The sequence below is a fragment of the Colossoma macropomum genome, unplaced genomic scaffold (genome assembly GCF_904425465.1).
Source record: "Colossoma macropomum unplaced genomic scaffold, Colossoma_macropomum, whole genome shotgun sequence".
Taxonomy (NCBI): domain Eukaryota; kingdom Metazoa; phylum Chordata; class Actinopteri; order Characiformes; family Serrasalmidae; genus Colossoma; species Colossoma macropomum.
Genome location: NW_023494793.1, coordinates 41,797,417 through 41,819,821, shown reverse-complemented (window position 1 = coordinate 41,819,821; position 22,405 = coordinate 41,797,417). Strand labels below are relative to the sequence as shown.

At 40.7% G+C, this 22,405-nt stretch overlaps 1 protein-coding gene across 1 annotated transcript; it reads left to right on the top strand.

The window, feature by feature from the left end:
* Positions 1-1,614: 1,614 nt before the first annotated feature.
* Positions 1,615-21,860, top strand: zgc:153738 (uncharacterized protein LOC558115 homolog). The gene is made up of 19 exons (XM_036579581.1): positions 1,615-1,858; positions 3,650-3,977; positions 4,203-4,322; positions 4,407-4,598; positions 5,527-5,598; positions 6,258-6,463; positions 7,434-7,518; positions 7,946-8,056; positions 9,843-9,918; positions 10,170-10,276; positions 13,293-13,379; positions 13,502-13,563; positions 13,670-13,752; positions 14,745-14,852; positions 15,075-15,274; positions 16,878-16,964; positions 17,844-18,021; positions 19,842-20,080; positions 21,626-21,860. Exons 1-19 carry the CDS (start codon positions 1,848-1,850, stop codon positions 21,740-21,742), a joined length of 2,469 nt encoding a protein of 822 aa, XP_036435474.1. The 5' UTR covers positions 1,615-1,847; the 3' UTR covers positions 21,743-21,860.
* The last annotated feature ends 545 nt before the right edge of the window (positions 21,861-22,405 follow it).

Sequence of the window (22,405 nt, the reverse complement as noted above, 5' to 3'; positions counted from 1 at the left end):
ATAGAGCACTTTTCATACTGGTGGCAGCTCAGTGTTGTTTACAGACAGGAGATAAATCCTAACAGTAATTGAAAAAAATATAAATATTAATTTAAAGTCATATAGAACAACGACAGCTTAATTTAAAAAGATAATTACCAAAGAGACGTAGAATTTTAAGTTAAAGAGACACATTTTTTTTTATGTTTATTAAAAGTGAGCACTGAGCCTGACTGACTAATAAAAGGTGAATTTAGTTCCACGGTTTCGAAGCAAAATAACAGAAAGAGTCTCTCCACGTTTTCTGTTTTTATATGGTAGGTGTTCGCAGAAGGTCATTGTGTGCAGATCTAAAGCTACGTTCACATTACAAGTCTCATTGCTCTAATCCGATTTCTTGCTCAAATCTGATCTCTCTGACACGATGGTTCACACTCGTTTAGGTAAGTGACTCAAATCTGTCATTAATGTGACGAACCGGCGTCCTGAACTGACCCTCATGAGCTCATCCTACTCAGTAACGTCACGTGAATGAATCACGTGCATCATCAGCACAAACTAACGAGCAGAACGAGCTTCGCTGAGAAGATAATTAACTCTGATCAGCTCTCAGCTTCATTATTAGAGCGAGACGAAGGAGAAAAAGGTGAGATGAGCTGCTTTTCCTCCGTTTACAGGCTTTAACTTCTGTTCGGTGCTGTTGCCATGGTAACGTTGAATGATGGCGCACGTGCAGCGGAGAAAAAGCACACGAATTCCGATCTGAGCGTCACATTAAGGTTGCATGGTCATGAATCGGATACGTATCCGATCTAGGACCACATTAGAAAGTGACTCAGGTCAGATTTGAAAAAAAAGATCAGATTTGTGTCCACACATCTCTGAAAACATCAGATCTGAGTCACATTAGGGCAAAAAATCGGATTTGTGCCACTTCAGCCTGGTAATGTGAACGTAGCCATTAAGATATGACTTAATATCTCATAATAATGACTTAGTGTCTCATAAATAATGAGAAAGTTATTATAATTATGACTAGGACTAAAAAAATACACATCTATTTAGTGAATCATAATAATGAGAAAGTTGCACATAACTATGACTTAATATCTCATAATAATGACTTTACTGCGAGACACAATGAGAAAGTTACTCATAATTATGACTTGATATCTTATAATAATGGCTTAGTGTCTCATAAATAATGAGAAAGTTACACATAATTATGAGTTAATATCTCATAATAATTACTTACTGTTGCATGATAATGAGAAAAAGTAAGTAATAATTATGAGATGCCAGGCATGACATAGCCATTATTATAAGTCATAGTTATGAGATATTAAGTCATATTGATGAGATTGAATTTTTATGATTATTATGAAATACTAAGCCATAATTATGAGACGGTAAGTCATTATTATGAGATACTAATCACAGAAAACTTTATCATCATCATGGCTTACTAAATGGGTGGGCTTCCCTAAAACACTACTGTGATGAGCTGTAAGGTGCGTCACTATGTAGTGCGCTAGTGTGCGGTTTTGGACGCAGCCGTAGTTTCAGGTTTCTCGGTTTCTCCTCTGCGCGGTGTCCGTTTCCATGGATACGGAGTTGCTAGCCGGTGTGCTACGGGCAGGTCTGCTAGTTTTGGGCTGTAACTCTGCTTCGTCGTTTCGGTTTAATAAGCCCAAAAACGTAGTTAGGAAATAGCTGTATAACTTACCACTGGTTATCACCTCTTAATTAAAGAGGTGGACTGTTGGAATGCCATTTAAAGACTGTTTCGATCGATATTGATGGCATAAATATCGTGAATTTCGCAGCCTGTCACCTGTCTATGCTAACTGCACTGCCTCAGCTTGGCCATGTCTCACAGGTCAGTACGTTAAACTGCACTGTTAAAGATTAAGCCAAGGTTCAGAAAGTTAGCCAGATAAATAACAACACACGAAGCTGAAGTTTGCGTCCTATTCGCCAGCTTCTTGTGCGAATTTTTCCGTTCCACCTTAAATGGTGCCTCAGGCGCCAGAATGTAAGTTAATTGCTGCACCATTTAAGGTGGAACGAGAAAATAGTTGACTTCGGCTTCGTATATATTTATATATATATCTGGCTAACTTTCTTAATCATTTACAGTCAACAGTCAACGTTATCATTTATTCTTTCGTATCGGTTAGAAAAGTTAAAGGGGAATTCCACCGATTTTTGCATAATTTGTGCATAATTACATGGTTAAGATGTAAACAGAGTCATTCAGAGTGGTTTGGTGTGAAACGCTCTGTTCTAGAGAAACTTACAGTGGTGGTGATAGGAACCAGACGTCCACCTTTAAAGCCCCCCTCACAGAAAGTTCTCAGGTAAAGATTTTGGCCTAAAACGTCTATTTTTAAAGCCATTCATGGCGGAGGGGCACATGTAAGGAGTTGTGAGGCAAAATAGCCCCTAAAGAAATGCATTTTTCCAGATTTACCTCTATTGTACCATCATCCACATTACATATAAAACTCAGAAGACACGTGTAGGTTCACTGGTGGTCTTGGAAAGTAAATAAAATGGCAATTTTTCCATTGTAGACATGGTGACCCCTGGTTCCTATCACCACCACTGTGAAGAAATCTAAGTTGGCAAGTTTCTTGACAGTGAATCTTTTCACATCAGACCAGCTCTGAATTACTTTGTTTGCATCTCAGTGATTGAATTATGACAGAAATTTTGGAATTTCCCTGTAACAGCCAGCAATAACGACCAAGTCTGCTAACTGAAACTCAATTAATCGAAAACTCAGGCAAATAAAACTCAGGGCACATTGGTGGGACAAACATTAGTGTCTCTTTCCTTCATCTATGTCAGTATTTAGTATGTTGTCTAGGATTGACAAACTGAAAATTGAAAAAATTGACAAACAAAATCTATTGGATTTCTTTACAGTGGTGGTGATAGGAACCAGGGGTCACCATATCTACAACACAAATATAGATATTTTATTTACTATCCAAAACCACCAGTGAACCTACACGCGTCTTCTGAGTTTATATGCAATGTTGATGATGGCAAATACCGGAAAATTTGAAAAATAGAGTTTTCTCTGGGGACTAAATGTCTCAGACATCAGGCAGTGAATTCATAACCACTTCACGTAGTGACTTTCTGTGAGGGAGCTTTTAGAGGTGGACGTCTGGTTCCTATCACCACCACTGTGAACAATTCTGACTCTGTAAGTTTCTCTAGAACGGAGCGTTTCACACCAAACCACTCTGTATGGCTTTGTGTACATTTTAATGACTGAATTGTGAAAGTTTTGAAAAATGTCTCCTTCAGACTTTTAATGCAACTAGTTCCATGTGGAACAGACAGGTTTGTTAAAAGGGTAAAAGACTCCAACAAAGAATGTCAAGACAAGAAGCCACTTGAGCTTTTTAGCGACTAAATATTTTAAATATTGTGGCCAAGGGCACTGGGCAGTAAGCAATGTTTACCTTGCTCACAGCCCTGGTCCTGGAGTACCCCTGCCATACACATTTAGTTGTTCTTTTGCTTTAACGTATTCATGAATTAGAAAAGACTTCTTGAATCAGGTGTATTAAATCAGTAAAAGTGTGCAGGGCAGGGCTGGACCAGGAGCTGAAGCCAATAGATTCAAGCAGAATTTGTGCTTTTTGCATTGCAGTACATACAGTAAGCTATGGGGCGAGGCCCATGAGGAGCTGAGCAGCCTGCTGACCCAAGAGTTACCTGTAGAGCCGCTACAGCCGGAGAGAGACAGAGTGGTCTTCTTCCAGCGGCTGGCCACCCTCTACGTGCGCTACATCCAGATCTTCAGGCAGCTGGAAGAGGCATATGACCAGGTCGTTCAGCCTCAGAAGAGGAGACTCATCAGAGAGGTTCTGGATGGTGTTATGGGTCGCGTGCTGGAGCTCAAGAATGAGATGGTGGAGAAGGAATTCTCAGAGTACCACTACATGGATGATGTCATCCAGGATTTGAAGCTAATGCCTGTACGTTTGTATGGGGGGGTCCCATTTAGCACTATGTTGGGGTGTTAGGTAGAGTTATGAGAACAGACGATGTTTATTCGTTGCTTATTTATTGGTTTATTTATTGAATTATTGGCTGCATATGACCTCTTCACGGTTTGACTGATTGACTCCACTCTTCCTGTATGTTGTGTTTTTTGTTTTATGGGGTGTTCTGATGTACTTCATCTACTTTATTTGTTGTAGGAGGACCTTGAGATTCCAATTCCAAGGTATTTCATCAGGGAACGGAGCAAAGTGCTTAGAGACCGAAGCAAAATGCTCTCCAACATACTGGACCTGATGGGAGTGGTGGAGAAACCAAAAGTGAGTATAATTCAGTGCGATGGACGTTAGCAGATGGAAGTCACTCTATCTGGGCCTCACACAGCCTTTTGCTTCGTCCCTTAGCCTGCTGGAGAGCGAACCCTGAGTGCGGAGGAGGCCATTAGGATTATTCAGGTGACGGAAAGGGCTCGGCAGGGTCGCCTAAGGGCAAAGTTCATGCGGGAGATCCAGAGGGATCAGGAGAGGCAGCGAAAGTCTAAGGACAGGGACCTCGGGGCATCTACCATGGACCAGGCTGCAGTTTGCATCCAAAAGGTATTATAGGCTTTCAGGAAGTGGCAGAAAATGCTATACTGTAGTACATAGTGCCATTTTTTGTCTGGAACTCATTTAAATTTTAATTCATTTTTTTTGCGTTCAAATTGCCATTTTGACTGCAAAGTTAAATAAATGAGGGTGGTCTTGCACACACCACGTTTAGATCAGTCCTCGTGCATGTGGACATGAAGGTGTAACTTATGCTGAACAGCCAATTATGTGAAACATGAAGAGTCGACTGACTCATTTTTCAAAGAAGGAAAGAGTAATCGTACCACATAAATATGTAGAAAGTAAGGCATTTATAACCACTGCCACCGTAGTAGTACTTACTGGAGTAATAATTGCTTTATGTCCTTCATATCTACATAGTATAGTTTGTTTTTTCTGTTGAAAATTTATATTCTTCATGTGATTGATATGAATTAGTGAGAGGTTTGTACATGTAGTCATTCTGAAATAAAGGACTGTGAATTTGCTGTGCACCTTATCATTTTGGTGGCACTGTATTTGGGGTGGTCCTTTTTAGATGATTAATAAACTCTCAACTGATTATCAATAACACAATCAACAACATATCAGTGAAGTATCAGTAGTGAAGCATCTGAATACACTGAAGTAAATATCTTGTAGATGTTCTATTATACATTACTTACGTTAAGTAGATGTGTTGTTAATATGTTACTTCCATTACCCAAAACCTGACCTTACCAACCTTACCCAACACCTAACCCTAACCCTGGTCCTAGTCCTAACCCTCACCTTAACCTCAACCCAAAACCTAATCCTAACCCTCACCCTAATCCTAACCCTCACCTTAACCTCAACCCAAAACCTAATCCTAACCCTCCTATGTTTCTGACGTGTTACTGAGAGTCTGTTGTGTGTTTAATCTAAAAAGTGTTTAATCTAATTTTCTCTGCAGGTCTGGAAAGGTTTCTTGCAGAGGAAGAGAACAAAGCAGGAGCGCGAAGAGGAGATGATCTTTCTGGGCATGGTGAGCTGAGCACTGCGCTCTACGACTGATGAGACTGAAACTTTATTTCCAGCAGAGCCCTGTTATTACAAAGCACGTTACAATCTAACAGAAATAAAATAATAAAATAAACAAAAATAAACATTTCAGATCTGAACATTACATAAAACATCACCTGTAAACTTTAGGAAGAGGAACTGTACAGTTCATTTTCTCTACCACATGTGATGACTGTCTGCATTCATCGCTATTCAGAAACCTCTCTATTTGGCACTTCCAAGCTGCTCTACACTCTTAAAAGAGATGGTTCTTCGAGGGTTCTTTAGTTCTTCAGATTGATGGTGAATGTGCTGTAGATCGGTTCTATATAGCATCCAAAAGGGTCCTTCTATTGTTACAAGCCTGACATCATTAACAATAGAAGGACACTTTTGGGTGCTATATAGAACCTTTTTCAAATACAGCACATTCTGAGGAACCTGTTCATGATGCAAAGAACCCTTCGAGTGTCCATGGTTCTTCATAGAACCATTTTCTTTACTAAAGAACCCTTGAAGAACCATCTTTTTTAGGAGTGTATGTGTTTTGTCATTTTTAATATACCAGTGGTCAGTAGGTGGAGCTGTACCACTGTTTGATGAAGAAAACTCTACTCTGGTCTCACTCTGTACCAACCGTAGGCTATGGACCAAAACCTCCCCCAGTTTTGTCCGGCTGCTGCGGTTTCGGAGGCCACCAAGACGTGCAGGAGGACTAAGCAGGAGGAGCATGAGGAAGACTACCAGAAATCCCTTATCTCCATCACCAACAGCCTCCGAGAGCTGGAGGGCCCCAACATGAGGGAGACTATGAAGGATCAGATACGGCAGTGGTTCATTGAGTGCCAGTAAGTGAGACTGTGTTAGAGCTGTGAAAATACAGGGAGATTCACTCGAAAGAGGCCCTGAATATTCTGTTGTAACTCCCGTTAGGATGAAGCAATCTGAACCACACAAACACGCTACATACACCGATCAGGCATAACATTCTGACCACCTCCTTGTTTCTCTGCTCATTGTCCATTTTATCAGCTCCACTTACTATATAGGTGCACTTTGTAGTTCTACAGTTACAGACTGTAGTCCATCTGTTTCTCTGCATACTTTGTTAGCCCCCTTTTACCCTGTTCTTCAGTGGTCAGGACCCCCATGGATCCTCACAGAGCAGGTACTATTTGGGTGGTGGATCATTCTCAGCACTGAAGTAACACTGACGTGGTGGTGGTGTGTTAGTGTGTGTTGCGCTGGTACGACTGGATCAGACACAGCAGTGCTGCTGGAATTCTAGATGCAATTGATTCAGCACCTTCTGTAACGTCCCAGAAAGAGTCAGAACTAAAGAGGCTTTACTGATGGAATCGCAATCCAGGTCCGTGGTCACAAAACAAGCATGGGTCAATCCAGAAAACACAACCAGTACAGAGATACAAACGTAACAGCGTCAAGAAAACAGGCAAAAATGGTCATAAACAGGAGTCAAACAAACAACAGAACACTGAGTAGATCAGAAATGATACAATACCTCGCAACTATTCTGTGCTAAAGCTCGGGCTTATAAACTAAACCTGGAAGATCACATGATACACAAGACAGGTGAACAGAATTAGTATTCCGGTGAGTGAGAGCGCTGATTGGAGCGCGAGGGAAGGTCAATGGAGTCAGAAAATCTCCCAGAGGATGGAGTCCAGAGGGATGCGCGACACCTTCAGATACATGCATCAACATTTTTTACACCAATTATTAAATTAGTTATCAGTAGTTTTGATTTATTCGTGAACTGTGTCTGTCTGTAAATATAAGTAAATCATTTTTGTGTAGTGATGCAACAGGTTCCTTTCCTGACTACCCAGAAGAGGAAGACGGTGGTTCTGCACTCATTTTTGCGGATAAAACACCTGAGCAGGTAATTTTATTTGATACAATATAAAACCAACAAAAACAGATACAACCTTGCTTAAGATGCTTAAAGTCAAAGTTTTTTTGTTCAGACTTTTCTCCACCCTTTCCATGAGTTAAGCGAGGGATGCATAGATAGGGGCTGATTTTTCATGTACATATTTGCTGATTCTGATGCATACATGTTTAGAAAACATAGAAATAGCAGTAAAATGAATAAAATGCAGGTATTTTAGTGCAGTAATCCTTCCTCTTCTGAAGAGCAGTAACTATATCGCCAAATATCGTTTTGAAATATCAGCTAAATCTGATCTTTTTAAGCAAATGTCTGGTGATACTGATATGACTTCGATGTCATTGTGCATCCCTCTACTCTCTGATTTACACCATTTGCCAAGGTTGTTATTAGTAACTAACTGTATTTGTCACTGAAGCTAATGGAAGAGTTGGCAGCTAAAGAAGAGGAGGAAGCCAACAAAAAGCCAAAAGGCAAGGAAGAGACTAAAGACAAAGGGAAGAAAGAGAAAGCAAAAGGAGGAGAGGAGGTGAGCATATCACAGACCTGCCAACCTTTACGCATTTTGCTTAACACGGTACGCATTTTGACATCAAAGTACGCTGATATGATTTGTCACTACGCAAACAGCTGGTGACGCCTATGAGTTCAGTTGTACATGTACAGCACTCAGATCTAACAGCAAGACGCAGCAGCTTCTGGCCTCCTAAAAAACTAAAGAAAAAGACTTTGACCAATCACAGCACTGGGTTAATTCCCCAGGGATGACAGATGCGTAATGTCAATCATTTAAAGAGACTGCAAATCGACAGCAACACGAAATGGTCTTTATCCCTCTCATTCGCATTTGCAACTGGTAAACGTTTGTGAAGGTAAACGGGCTGCATTAAAAGGAGGGATTTAAACAGGAACCAGAAATACTGCTTATTTTCCACAGGTGTGTGTTTCACTCACGATTTTCCCAAAAGTTCTGGTTTGTCTGAAAGTGCAGTGCGGGTGAAATTACACTGCAGCGGTGTGGTTTTTCTGCTTGGACAGCTTTCTGAATGAACTGCAGCTACTGAAAATGGTTGAAAACGAATAGTCTTATGAATGTATAGTGACCCTAGTTTTGAATAGCTGGCAACCCATTCTGTTTCCGCAGGGCACGAGTGGCGCAGCCACAAGACTGGTACAGCTCGCACGCGCTGCCCATTCACACATAGCAAAGGAGCAGCAAGAAAGTAGACACAGCCACTCACCGTGACCACGGCCACACCCCAAAATGTAGAACTTTGAGTTTCTGTCTAATCAGAGCGCGCGACACCGTCTGCACCCTTCATATTTTTAATGTACGCGGCAAAATCTGCGACACGCTAACAGGCACAAATGTTCCCCCTTTTAGATCATTTTGTCACCTGGGGCCGTATTACAGAAACTTCTTAAGTCTGAAATCTTATCAGTTTAGTCAGCATGACAACTTCAGTTAGGAGTGAAATTAGGACAGAACAACAGTTCTTAACGTCATAATCTTATCATTAACTCCAGATTCCAGTATTACAGAAACATCCTAACTAGACTAAACCTCCTAAATACTGTCCTAACTTTAAGATAAACCCCAGAGCGTCTTAACTTCTGTTTTAACCGTCTGTTTCTATTGTTTTATGCAGTGTCAGGCAGCTCAGTTCACTATAACTAGAATAATGTCATTTATCTACATTGATAACGCTGCTTTGACTTATGAGGTTTGTTTTTCTAACAGCATTTTAAAAAACTCCAACACTGCAGACTCGATCTCCACCGTCCCCTCTTATTACCTTCATGTGTTACTGTTGATTATAAAATATTACAGAGATGGTGGTGAATAATGAGGAGACAGAGCTGGACACGTGTCTGTTTATTAGGAGGAATAATGTTTGCGCTGATAAACAGCAGGGGGTGCTGTCACAATATTATTAACTTCAAGTTTATCATGCTTTACTTTTGTGTAACCTTTTTTTTTACCTCAGTAACTGTAGCTTTTGTGAAAAATCTTATCTTGACCTGCCAGATCTTAAGATAAGACAAAAAGACAGGAAGTTTGTATAATACTATAAAATGGCCTTTGCTGTTAAAATAAACGTGCTGTCAGATGAGAAGGACACTGACAGGGGGAGAGAGAGGAGCAGCCCCTGTTGAATAACACAACTTGATGATATGGCAGTGAGTGGGGGGATGACCGTGTGGGTACACTATTGTGGTACCCAAAATATTTTCCCCAAGGTTTGCAGGTCTGCAACTTTGGCCTTTATTCACAAAATAATTAATCTGATGATCCAATATAACTTGTGTTACAGGAAGAAGAGCCTGGACTGAAGATGCTGCCATCTGCTTTTCTATCAGAGCTACAGAAAGGGCAGAAAACATTTACCGGCAAGTCTAAATTAACCCTTTTAAGGGATTAAGCGTAGAAAGCTTTAGGTCTTTGCATGCTTTGAGAATGCTTTGCAGTCCAGGACTAGGAGTAATCCCTGAACGGGAAACCAACCCTAGAGATCTGGGCTATTCCTCACTCTGTTAACTACAGAATTTACACATTAGTTTCATAGTAGATACTAAATAATTAAAAGTAGTCTCAACAATACATCTTCAGATAATAAACCTGTCTTTGTGTCTGATTACAGATGTTTGGCAAAACAGAGATGAATCCAAGAACTTTAACCAGAGACATGAAGCAGAACTCATAAAAGAGGAGAAGAGGAAGGAGATAGAGGCAGAAATAAGACTTCAGGTAATTTGGAGGATCCTTCAGTAACTCCTCCCTTTCTCTGAGTCTGTGGAGAGCAACTCTTCATGAGTTATTTAAGTTATTTAAGAGGTAGTGTGTTATCGCGAAATAAAATCACAGCTGTGATTTGGGTGTTATTCGTGATAACACACTCCGAGTGTTCTATTGCTTTTATACAACAGTTAAATAAATAAAGTAATAAATTAATAAACTGGGCCGTGAACGCGGCGTTTAATATGTTTTAATGTTCGCAGTTCCTTCACCAAATTATAGTTCCTCAACAAGCAGCTTGTTGCTACGTCAGAGTAACGAGCTCCGCCCACTCGCTGCACAGCCGGCAGTTCGTTCTCCAGCTCCTCACACTAAATTCCCAAACTGTCATCACCACTGAGCAGCTTTTCAGTCGGCAGCTGTGACAGAAGAACAGCTAAACCACCTGGAGTTAGCCAGAAATGAACGGAATACCATTTGCCAATTGGACTGAGCCATAATACTGCAGCAATATCAAGTTTAGCTCAGTTTTGTCAGTTTTTGCCAGATCAGTATTAATGTTGTTTTGTTCCAGCCAGTCTGTAAAGCATCTTACAGCCCATTTAGTTTGGCGAATGGTGTTGGGTTCATTTCTGGCTGATTCCAGGTTGTTCAGCTGTTCTTCTGTCACAGCTGCCGACTGAAAAGCTTCTCAGTGGTGATGACAGTTTGGGAATTTAGTGTCGTCTCATCTTCAGAGTCTGACCAAATCGGCTGTCGGTCAAACGTGATCTTTGAAGTGTCCGTTTTCTGTTTCTGCGCAAAGTAAGAAGTAAAAACGTTCAAATGTCTTGAGCGGCTCCTACAGCTGTCAAAGTCGTTGCTTAGCAACTTAGTGGAGTGATACAGTGTTCGTGAAAAAAACGTGATGTTATGGTGAAATAACAGCACAGTTAGAACACTTCTCAACCAATCAGCTTGCATGGCTGGAACTAACCTGTTACGGGACGGCGGACCCAAGTGCAGAAATGGAAACAGAAAAAAAATGGAAAAAATGAGTTGATTGGGATACTAGGTTGTGAATCTGAAACATGCATATGAGGTGACCCAAAGCCAGGTTCGAACCGGCGATGTATTGATCAGCGCGTCGTGGCGTTACCACTGCGCCACTGAGGAGCACAGGTGACTACTGGCAATAACACCTCAAGGAAGGGGGAAAAGAAAAGGCGGGAAAACGACGAACGGCAAACAAAAGAGACGCTGAGAGCAGCGTGCTCAAACAAAGGCTGAACTAGAGAGGCGAGAGGACAGATAATAGGAAAAACAAAAAACACTTCCACTCCAAAAACGAAGGGAATGCAGACCTCTTCTTCTCTTTTTTTTTCCCCTTTAAGTAGCTTTGGGACAGTTTCTTTTCTCAGCCCTCTTTTCTTTTCTTTTTTAGTTTTGGGGCAGTTTCTTCTCTCAGCCCTCTTTTCTTTTTCTTTTTTAGTTTTGGGGCAGTTTCGTTTCATTTCTTTTCTTTTCCTTTTTTTTCTTTTCTTTTCTGACACTAAGTACCGTACCGGTCACCCCTCTACAAAGGTGTGACAAACACCACTGTTTGCCTTGACCTTAAGTAGAGGAGTCCGCAGGTGTGTAGTGTTGGGCCTAATCAGCCCGCAGACTTCTGGGAATTGGAGTTCCCTGAAGTTATGGCCCTGTGCCGCTGTCGCCCTCTGCTGGCAGCTGGCGGCGCAGGCTGGACACCCTGCTGCCGTCGCCCTCTGCTGGCAGCAGGAGGTGCAGGCTGGACACCCTGCCATCGTCGCCCTCTGCTGGCAGCAGGCGGCGCAGGCTGGACACCCTGCCGCTGTTGCCCTCTGCTGGCAGCAGGCGGGCCGGCTAAACCCTTACATAACTGTTGTATAATTACATATAGAATGTTTTTTTTGTTGTGATTGTCACTGTAAAGTCACAGATTTGTTCATTCTCTACCACTCAGATGTTTAAGATCACTATTCAGAGGTTTGGAATGAATGTTTTCAACAATATAAAAGCCACCCATTTGCAGATAAATGAAGTATTAGATGTGGAGACCTTAGGAAGTTATAATAGAACTAATATTCAGAGTGTCTCATATTTGGAAAGTGGTAATTAAATCTTGAGGTAGAAAACATGATAAAGTTATTGTAAATAGGTAATTATAGTATAGAATTTAACTCAGGACAGAATTGAACAGCATGAAAAGCATGAAATATGGACTTCTTAATTTACTTAAATAAAAAGATTGTTCTTCAAGGGTCCTTTAGGAAAGAAACTGGTTCTATATAGAAACATAACATCTCAAAGAACCCTTTGCATGATTAAATGGTTCTTTGCATCGTGAAATGGTTATTCAGATGGGTTCTATATAGCACCAAGGGTTCTATGTAGCACCAAAAAGGGTTCTTATTGTTACAAGCTTGATATCACAACCATAATAGAAGCCCTTTGGGTGCTATATAGAACCCTTTTCAAAAAGATTCTATATAGAACCTTCTGCAATGCATTCTTCATCAATCTGGAGAGCCCTTTCACGATGTAAAGAACCTTTTAATCTTGCAAAGGGTTCTGTGAGTGCTCATGGCTCTATATAGGAACATTTTCTGTACTATAAAGAACCCTTGAAGGATCGTCTTTTTTAAGTGTGTACCTAATAATAATAATACTTAAAATACCTTTTGGTGTCTAGTTTATAAGAGATAAGTCTACAAGTTATTATTGTTTGTAAATAACAATAATTATTATTGTAACAAACACTTACAATCTTTTGAATGTTAGTGTATGTCTTTAATGGTTTTATTCTAAATGAGTAAATCACACTATATTACTATACTCTATATTTCTATTTTCCTGTAATGATGTTTAATGAACGCTGGCGGATGCTCTGATTCTGGACTTACAGTGATATTTAAGTGCTGCATCTTACATTTCCTCAGAACTGTGTGATCCTCAAAGTAACCCATTTTCTTTTTGAACTGTGTTAATCAGTTTAATCAGATACATTGCCTTGATGCTGTTTTGGCAGGTGGATGAGCTGATGAGGCAGGAGCTTGCTAACTGGAAGCTGGCGGTGGACGGAGACAAAGGCGGGAAGGCCAAGGCCACAGTAAAGGTCTGCTGGAATCTGGAAATTAAAATCGACTGTAATATCTGAGCGATTATCCTGCTATATTTAAAGCAGGTGTTTTGTAGAGAAGGCAGTAGAGGGCAGTGTGTCTTTCTCTCTCCATACAGAAAAAGAAGGGATCCAAAAGTGGAAAGAAGAAAAAGAAAGACAAAGACCTCACAGCAGACAGGTGAATTGTGCTATAAGTGTGATGTTTGTGTGCAGTACTGTAGTTACCGCCTTCTTACTGAGTGAGTGAGGATTTTTTCATCAAGTTTATCCCTTTATCCCTTCAGGACCATCGAGTCGCTGTATGAAGAGCTGGTGGAGCAAGGGCTGTTAAAACCAGCAGATAATGTTAAACTACAAGACTACATAGGTATGCACCACCATCACCATCAAAGCTTCTTTATAGTCTTGAGAACTGTTACTATGTTGTGTGTGTAACTATAATAATAATAATAATAATAATAATGTTTATTTATATAGCACCTTTCAGAAGTTAAAAATGCAGCTCAAAGTGCTTCATAGTACAAAGTAAAAACAACAGAGGAAGAAAAGATAATCAAGAATAAAAACAAAATATAATAAACAAACAATAAATAGAAGAAAATGTATATATTAATAAATACAATTAAAAAGCACAGGATAAAAAGAAAAGGGACAATAAGACAAAATGCAACTAACAAGAACATAAAAGTAATATTAGCATATTCCAGTTAAAAACAAAGGAAACAATAGAAAACTAGTTAAATGCTAAAGTAAAGGTTTTTAACTGTTTTTTAAAAACATTTACAGAAGGAGCCTGACGGATGTTTATTGGTAATGTGTCTTGATCTTTGGTGCATAAACACAAAACGCTGCCTCTCTGCTCTTTTTAAGTTTCATACGTAGAATTTTAAGTTTCGTACGTGGAGCAGACACGCACCGTATCATCTTAAAGCTCGATTAGGAGCATCATCTGTCAGCACTCAGAAACGTATGAAGGTGCTAAACCATTAAGAGATTTAAAAACTAGTAGTAAAATTTTATAGCCGATTCTAAAAGAGACAGGCAGCCGGTGCGGTGATGCTAAAACTGGTCTAATATGATCCTGTTTTCTAGTCCGTGTTAATATTCTTGCTGCTGCATTTTGCACAAGTTGTAATTTGTTGGTTGTACTTGCAGGAAGTTCTATGAACAAAGCATTACAGTAGTCGAGTCGAGAAAACACAAAAGGATCAATTTCTTAGCATCTTGCAGACAGAGATAAGCAGAGGACTGGAAACTGGGACTAGGAGCATCAGCTGTGCTGTTTATGGCCTGGGCAGTTACGGTATGTCAGCGGTATTTGTATTTGTATGATTTCTTTAGTGTTTCCTTATCCTTTAGGGGACTATAGCTACCTTGGCACGACCCTTCGGCAGACGGACATAGAGCCCATGCCTTCCCTATCCGATGTACGGCAGGTTACAGCTCTTTATGCTGTCTTACCTCTAGGTAAGTAGACTTCACATGTTATTCTTCTTGTTCTTAAATAGTCTTAGCCTCAGACCCACCACCCACATGCACACAAAGCGTCTAATATCTATTGTACGATAAGCTGGTTGTGGATCAGGATCCATTGCATTCTGATCGTGTTCACTGCACCGGACAGAGACTAGTCTTGAAACAACTGACAATCTTTTCAAGAAGTGTTTCTCTCTCTTTACTCTGTTACAGGATCTCAGGTGGTCCATGAGAAGGCCCCTCTGGTGAAGGCCATCCTACTGGTGGGGCCTTCAGGAGTGGGGAAGAAGATGTTAGTCCATGCTATCTGTCAGGAGACAGGAGCCAACCTCTTCGATCTTTCCCCTTTAAACCTGGTGGGGAAGTACCCAGGCAAGAGCGGCCTGCAGATGATGCTTCACCTGGTGTTTAAGGTAAAGCAGGCATGCTGCTGTGTGAAGAGTGTTGCACAGTAGGTGTAGTCCAGTGTTTTAGCACATCGGTTTGTCTCATTAATATGATCTTATACAGTTTCTCAGACCTGAAATCCTCCCCACATCCACCTAACTTATACCATTGTAAACTGCTTCTCTGCCCGCTTCCAAAGAGCCTGGTGCCGTCTACGTACCTGTCATCGCTTCGGAGATACGGACCGTTATGTCCCGGCTATATCGTTCCACTTTAGGGTGTGCACAGCAGTTGTGAACCACTGTTTTTTGCACATCTGTTTGTCTTACTGATGTGATCTATTACAGTTTCTCAGTCTGTCTTGGGTCTTTCAACTAGGGCTACACAGCCTATCTTTATGCTAACTGTTGTTGTGATATTGGCCTTTATTCTGATATGCAAAAGGCTGCAATCTTGTATGTTTGTTGTATGTTGTGAGCATCCTTACCAATCACAAATGTGCTCTGGTTGTTAGAATAAATATGTATTATATTGCAAGAGATTTTACACTCGCAGTATGTGCAGTACTTTGCAGAGACCACCCTTTATTAATTTAATTTCCAGTCAAAACCACCAATAAGTAAAAATAGTTATTTTTCAGTGTTAGACAAATTACACAGAAGCCTCAACAGCTAAATATCATTATTCAGTGTTCAGTGTGTCACTCTTTACTTTTATTTCAGCTCATTCTTTTCAGGAGACTCACTTTCAGTTCCTCAAAGAATCTGCAGACACACCTCCAAAGTTCAGTCTCAGAAGCTGGTTGATCATTTTCTGAAGTAATCAAACACATTCAGTGGTGTTGAGGTCTGGACTCTGGGGTGGTCAGTTCATTGTTCAGCTTCTTTGTTTGATGTGTCCGTCTCCTTTTCTCAGTGAGGTTCTTCTTGACAGCTACACATCCTTTCAGACCCACAGCGCTGAGTCGTCTTCTCGCAGTGGAAAGATGGACAGAAACACCTGTGGATGTTTTCAGATCTGAAGCAGCTTGTCTTTCTCAAGCTGCTTCAGATCTGAAAACATGGGTGCTGATGGGGGCTGTTTTGCTGGTCCACCAGGTCTCGTAGGTAGAGTCCCATTCTCTCTCTGTCTTCAAATAAAAAAACTCAGTTTTGGAAACACCTGTGTTTTAATATTTTTTTTACTTTCTCCTTCCTTGTGCAAGTGGATTTTCTGACATCTTATCATAAATATCTCCTGAAAAGTAATGTTTTGACTGGAAATGAGATAAATGAAGGGTGGTCTCTGACCTTTTTACAATACTGTATCTATATAACAACTATATGGTATTTTGTTCATGTCATGCAGTCATGCTTCTAACATTGTTGTAACTCATGAAGTGTTTTGTTTATTAGCTAATGAGTTGAATCAGGTATGTTAGAGAAAGTGAAACACTAAAACGTGAAGTGAAGGTGTGCTCCAAAACCACATGCTACCATACTAAATAGTATGTCAAAAACAGTACACTACCTATAGGGGTCCATTCATTTGTGTAGTATAGTAATATGTGGTTTTGAGCGCAGTTCAGGACAGGGGCTGGTCATTACTGTTATAACAGCTAAAGAAAGTGTTCTTGGTTTATGCATCCAGGTTGCCAGATTAATGCAGCCGTCTGTGGTGTGGATCGGGGATGCCGAAAAAATGTTTTACAAAAAAGTACCAAAAGAGGAGAAAGAGGTAACCATTAGATTAAGAATTTGCGAAATATACTGATCAGGCGTAACATCATGACCACCTCCTTGTTTCTTCGCTCATTGTCCATTTAATCAGCTCCGCTTACTATATAGGTGCACTTTGTAGTTCTACAGTTACAGACTGTAGTCCATCTGTTTCTCTGCATAATTTGTTAGCCTGTTCTTCAGTGGTCAGGACCCCCATGGACCCTCACAGGGCAGATACTATTTGGGTGATGGGTCATTCTCAGCACTGCAGTAACACTGACGTGGTGGTTGTGTGTTAGTGTGTGTTGTGCTGGTCTGAGTGGATCAGTGTCACTGCTGGACTGAGAATAGTCCACCAACCAAAAATATCCAGCCAACAGCGTCCTGTGGGCAGCGTCCTGTGACCACTGATGAAGGTCTAGAGGATGACCAACACAAACTGTGCAGCAGCAGATGAGCTATCGTCTCTGACTTTACATCTACAAGGTGGACTGACAAGGTAGGAGTGTCTAATAGAGTGGACAGTGAGTGGACACAGTGTTTAACAACTCCAGCAGCACTGCTGTGTCTGATCCACTCATACCAGCACAACACACACTAACACACCACCACCACGTCAGTGTTACTGCAGTGCTGAGAATGATCCACCACTCAAATAGTACCTGCTCTGTGAGGGTCCATGGGGGTCCTGACGGATAGACTACAGTCTGTAACTGTAGAACTACAAAGTGCACCTATATAGTAAGTGGAGCTGATAAAATGGACAATGAGGGTAGAAACAAGGAGGTGGTCATAATGTTATGCCTGAGCGGTGTATGTCTGCATTATGATTTTTTTTATAATAAAATGCTCACATTTACTTATGTCTACCTGCTGGTTTTAAATTTATTCACAGCTAGATCCTAAGCGACTAAAGAAAGACTTGCCAAAGATCCTTAAAAGTATTAAAGGTGAAGACCGTGTTCTAATCATCGGAACGACAAACAGTCCACTCAATGCAGACCTGAAATCACTATGCAAGCTTTACACCAAGATCATCCTCATACCACGACCAGACTACGCCTCAAGATACAGTATGTGATCCAAAGACTCACATTTCAGCACCTCAGCTGTGATTCAAAAGTGTCAGTATTGCCCTTTCAGTTAATGGGTAATTCCAGTTTCCCTCTATAAAGATTTCTGTTTTTTTAATCCGTTTTTAAAAGATACTGTTGAGTAGGGGTGGGTGATAATATCATTTTAATACATGATATGTATCACAGTATTTTGACAGGCAGATGCAGTTCACTAGTAGTGCCGCATTTATAAACAGCCATCAAAAACTCACAATGATTTTTATTCAACTTCTCATATTCTATACTGCACTAAAACCAGTTAAACAGGACTGTGAACAGGATTATGTTCACTTTTTGATGAAACATGCAGCAGCTCAGTATTCTTTAACTACTAATGTTACACACAATTTGCTCAGAAAAGCATGTTGTTTATAAAATTGATCTCAGTAATGATAAACTATTATACGGCCCACCTCCGCTGTAGAGCTAGTAAGCCACTTGGGTTACACTTTACTTGAACCCTGCTACATAACATTGACATAACCCTGCCATAAACATGTCATGGAAGGTCTCATATGCTGTCATCAGTTGTCATGTCACAGATTTTGTTCAGTAATATAAGTGTCATGTTACAATTACTGGTAATTATCGTGACAGATGTCATGATGTATGACGTCATGACTGCTAACCACAGCACACAGCAAAAATTAGCTGTCATCACATCAAACATTACGGCATTTGTCATGACAGTTAACGGTAATGGCAACACAACACTGTTGTATTACTGGATATAATCTGTCATGACAGCATATTATATATTCTATTGCATGCTTGTGGCAGGGTTATGTCAATGTTATGCAGCAGTATTACCGTTACTTGCATCATCAGAGTCATTTAAGTGGTCTGTTTAACCCCTTAAAATCACAGGCTTTATTATTATTCAGTAACTACATGGAATACAATGCAAACTAGAGTTATTCTTGGCTTATAAAAGTGTGTAGTAAAACTTTGGGCCTGCTGTTGGGCCCTGGCCATTTAAGGGGTAGTTGTTGTTTGGTGTGCTGACGAGTCAATGTAATGTAGCTAACAAGAAATGGAAGCGTAAACACCACCAATTATTGTACACAATGCATGCAGGCTTAAATCATCTGGTTTGCATAACGGTTTGCACAAGGCTGATTGGTGGGGTGTAAGACTGCATACCTTATTGTCTACATTAGCCTCACTTCAGTGCTGAACTAAAGAAGCAACAAACGTGTCTTTATTTTTCACACATTTATATTGATTTTTCATGCAGTATACAAGAATAAGAAACATAATCAGTGCTGATTAACACAGAAAAGCCTAAATAAACCTGTCAAACCAGAGAGAAAAGGGGGAGGGAAAGAGAAAAAGGTAAGGTCATTGTTCTGAAGTCACTATGGGCTGAAATGTATTCTCAAAATGCTGCAAAAGTGGCTGCCAGACTTTGAAAAACTTAAGGGATGAGCCTTGGACTGGGCATTTCAGCTTCTCAAGTTTTAGATATGACATAAATGTCTTCACCCACCATTTGTATGTTGGTGGGAGTGCCTTTTACCATGTACATAGAATCAAGCATCTGGCTAAAAGTGTTTAAATTTCTTAACAGGCTGCAGGTATAGAAGTTTCCTCCAAGACGGGGCCATCAGTAGGTTTCGGCTCATGATCTTATGGCATGTAGAAGAAAAAGTGTCACAGATATTACCATACAGACATGTCATAACTGCATTTGGGGGAAATAGGGGAAATGGTGTAAATTAGATTTTGCACCCAATTATTCCTTTAAACGAAAGATTTCCTGGTGTGTCTTTCTGTAGTCATGTGGAAGCAGCTGATACAGCGTAATGGTGGAGTGGTGACCAGCGCTCTGGACCTCAGCTCCTTGGCCAAGATCTCAGATGGCTACACGCAGGGTCAAATGGTGCGAGTGGTGCGAGGCATCCTGACTGAGCGGCGCATGCAGCAGCTGGCTAAACGACCACTAGTCTCAGCCGAGTTTGTCGCTCATCTGGCCAGGACCGACCCCGTGTTCCAGGATGAAGAGGAGGCCCTCAAAGTAAAGAAACAGTGTGGAAGTCGAAGATATCTGTGGGAGTTTTTCCTCTCAATGCTTTTGTACTACTCCTTTGCCGAAGGAATAAAAAGGCAGAAAAAATACATCTTATAGAATCTGATAGAATAGAAAGAGTTCGATAATTGTATGTATAGTCGAATGCAAAGATTTGAGCGCCCTGGTCAAATTAGACATTGATTTTCTAACTGAAAATAAGTTAACACATCCTGTACAGAGAACACACTTAAATACGTAATGTTTGTACAAATGTTAGCGCACAGTTTCCATTTATTTACTGAGTCTAAACTAATTGGAAAGAGGAAAACATGCAGTATAAAATGTGCCTTGACATATTAAATATGTTAAATTTAGCAGATAAGCACTAATTGTACATTAAAATGTGGAGAATTTTGTTCCCTTTAGAGGATATGTACATCTACTCCTTTTAAGTTGGCTCAGTTTTATAATAGAAATGAGTTTCCCGCCATCAGGCACCACATAAACACTCTTCGAAGTTGGATGAAATCAGGTACATCGATATTTCCAATGCAGCACAGTTCAGCTGAGCTATGACGTCAACGTTGTTTTCATCATGGCAGAGCTTAGAAGCAAACAGTCCACGAGTGGAAAGCAATCAGATAAACTGTACAAAAATAATCAGTTGTAAGGGTAAAGTCAGTTTAAATGTACAGTTAACGCACATTTCATTTCTGCTTCATTTGAGTTCAGAAACCACCAGTAAAACAGTGTTTAGACAGTGTTTAGTTCATCTCTCATAAACGCACGTCTGGTTCCTTCTCGGAGGAAACTAGACCTCACATGCAGCATTATTTACTCTTAGAAAGTCAGGAAAATTACATGATTTGACTATGGGCGCCCAAACCTTTGCATATGCCTGTATAAGGCTACGTTCACATTACCAGGCTGAAGTGGCACAAATCCAGTTTTTTGACTCAGATCTGATGTTTTCAGAGCTGTGTGGACACAAATCTGATCTTTTCAAATCTGACCTGAGCCACTTTCATATGTGGTCCTAGATCAGATACATATCCGATTCATGGCCATGCGACCTTAATGTGACGCTCAGATCTGAATTCATGTGCTTTTTCTTCACTGCCCATGCGCCATCATTCAGCGTTACCATGGCAGCAGCGCCGAACAGACGTTAAAGCCTGTAAACGGTGGAAAAGCAGCTCATCTCACCTTTTTCTCCTTCGTCTCGCTCTAATAATGAAGCTGAGAGCTGATCAGAGTTAATTATCTTCTCAGCGAAGCTCGTTCTGCTCGTTAGTTTGTGCTGATGATGAACGTGATTCATTCACGTGACGTTACTGAGTAGGATGTGCTCAGACAGGTCATTTCAGGACGCCGGTTCGTCACATTAATGACAGATTTGAGTCACTTACCTAAACGAGTGTGAACCATCGTGTCAGAGAGATCGGATTTGAGCAAAAAGTCGGATTTGAGCGATGAGGCTTGTAATGTGCAGGCAGTTTAAGAGATTTAATTCCGGCTCATACGTTGTACTCATGTGCTGTTTTTCCACAGGCCTGGTACGCTAAGACTCCTCTCGGGAGGAAGAGAGTCAAAGCTGCCTCGGGGAAGGATGAGGAAGAAGCTCCAGCGAAAGGAGGCAAAGATGCCAAGAAGAAAGGAAAGAAGTAACTCAAACTCACTGTTCAACCAGCGACGGTGTCGCGTTCTTTGGCTCTTGAAAATAAATCCATGCTCAGGTCTGGAGGGACGCAGTATATTTTTGATGTCCTGCCAAGGTTGTTTATATTTTAGCGCCCAGACACTCAGATTTGAGTGCTGACAGCAGACGGTAGTGTGTGTGTGTGTGTGTGTGTGGGTAGTGTAATACTCTGTGGGTCTATTAGGTCTATTAATAAATAGACATCCTAATCTTCCTAATTAAAAGGAGATGCCTGTTTCCATTCTCTGTAAGACAGCACCGCCACAGAACAGAGATTCTAACTTTTCTGTATTCACTCCGCATGATGTTGTAAAGATGGTATTTTTTAATAAATACAGTTGTATGCAAAAGTTTGGGTGCCCCTGATCAAATTACATCTATTGTTGATTTTCTAAGTGAAAATAACTGCTGTGTCTGATCCACTTGTACCAGCGCAACACACACTAACACACCACCACCATGTCGGTGTTACTGCAGTGCTGAGAATGGGCTGGACCTTTGCCTTAAAGGGGAACTCCATTTTTCAAAAATTCTGCATAATTAAATGGTTGAAATGTAAATAAAGTCGTTCAGAGTGGTTTGGTGTGAAACGCTCTGTTCTAGAGAAACTTACCGAGTCAGAATTGTTCACA

Excerpts from the sequence above, each read along its gene's own strand:
- zgc:153738 (XM_036579581.1), top strand. Across the intron at positions 10,277-13,292 it reads AGGCAGAAATAAGACTTCAG|GTGGATGAGCTGATGAGGCA; the intron begins GTAATTTGGAGG and ends CTGTTTTGGCAG. Across the intron at positions 15,275-16,877 it reads TGCTTCACCTGGTGTTTAAG|GTTGCCAGATTAATGCAGCC; the intron begins GTAAAGCAGGCA and ends TTATGCATCCAG.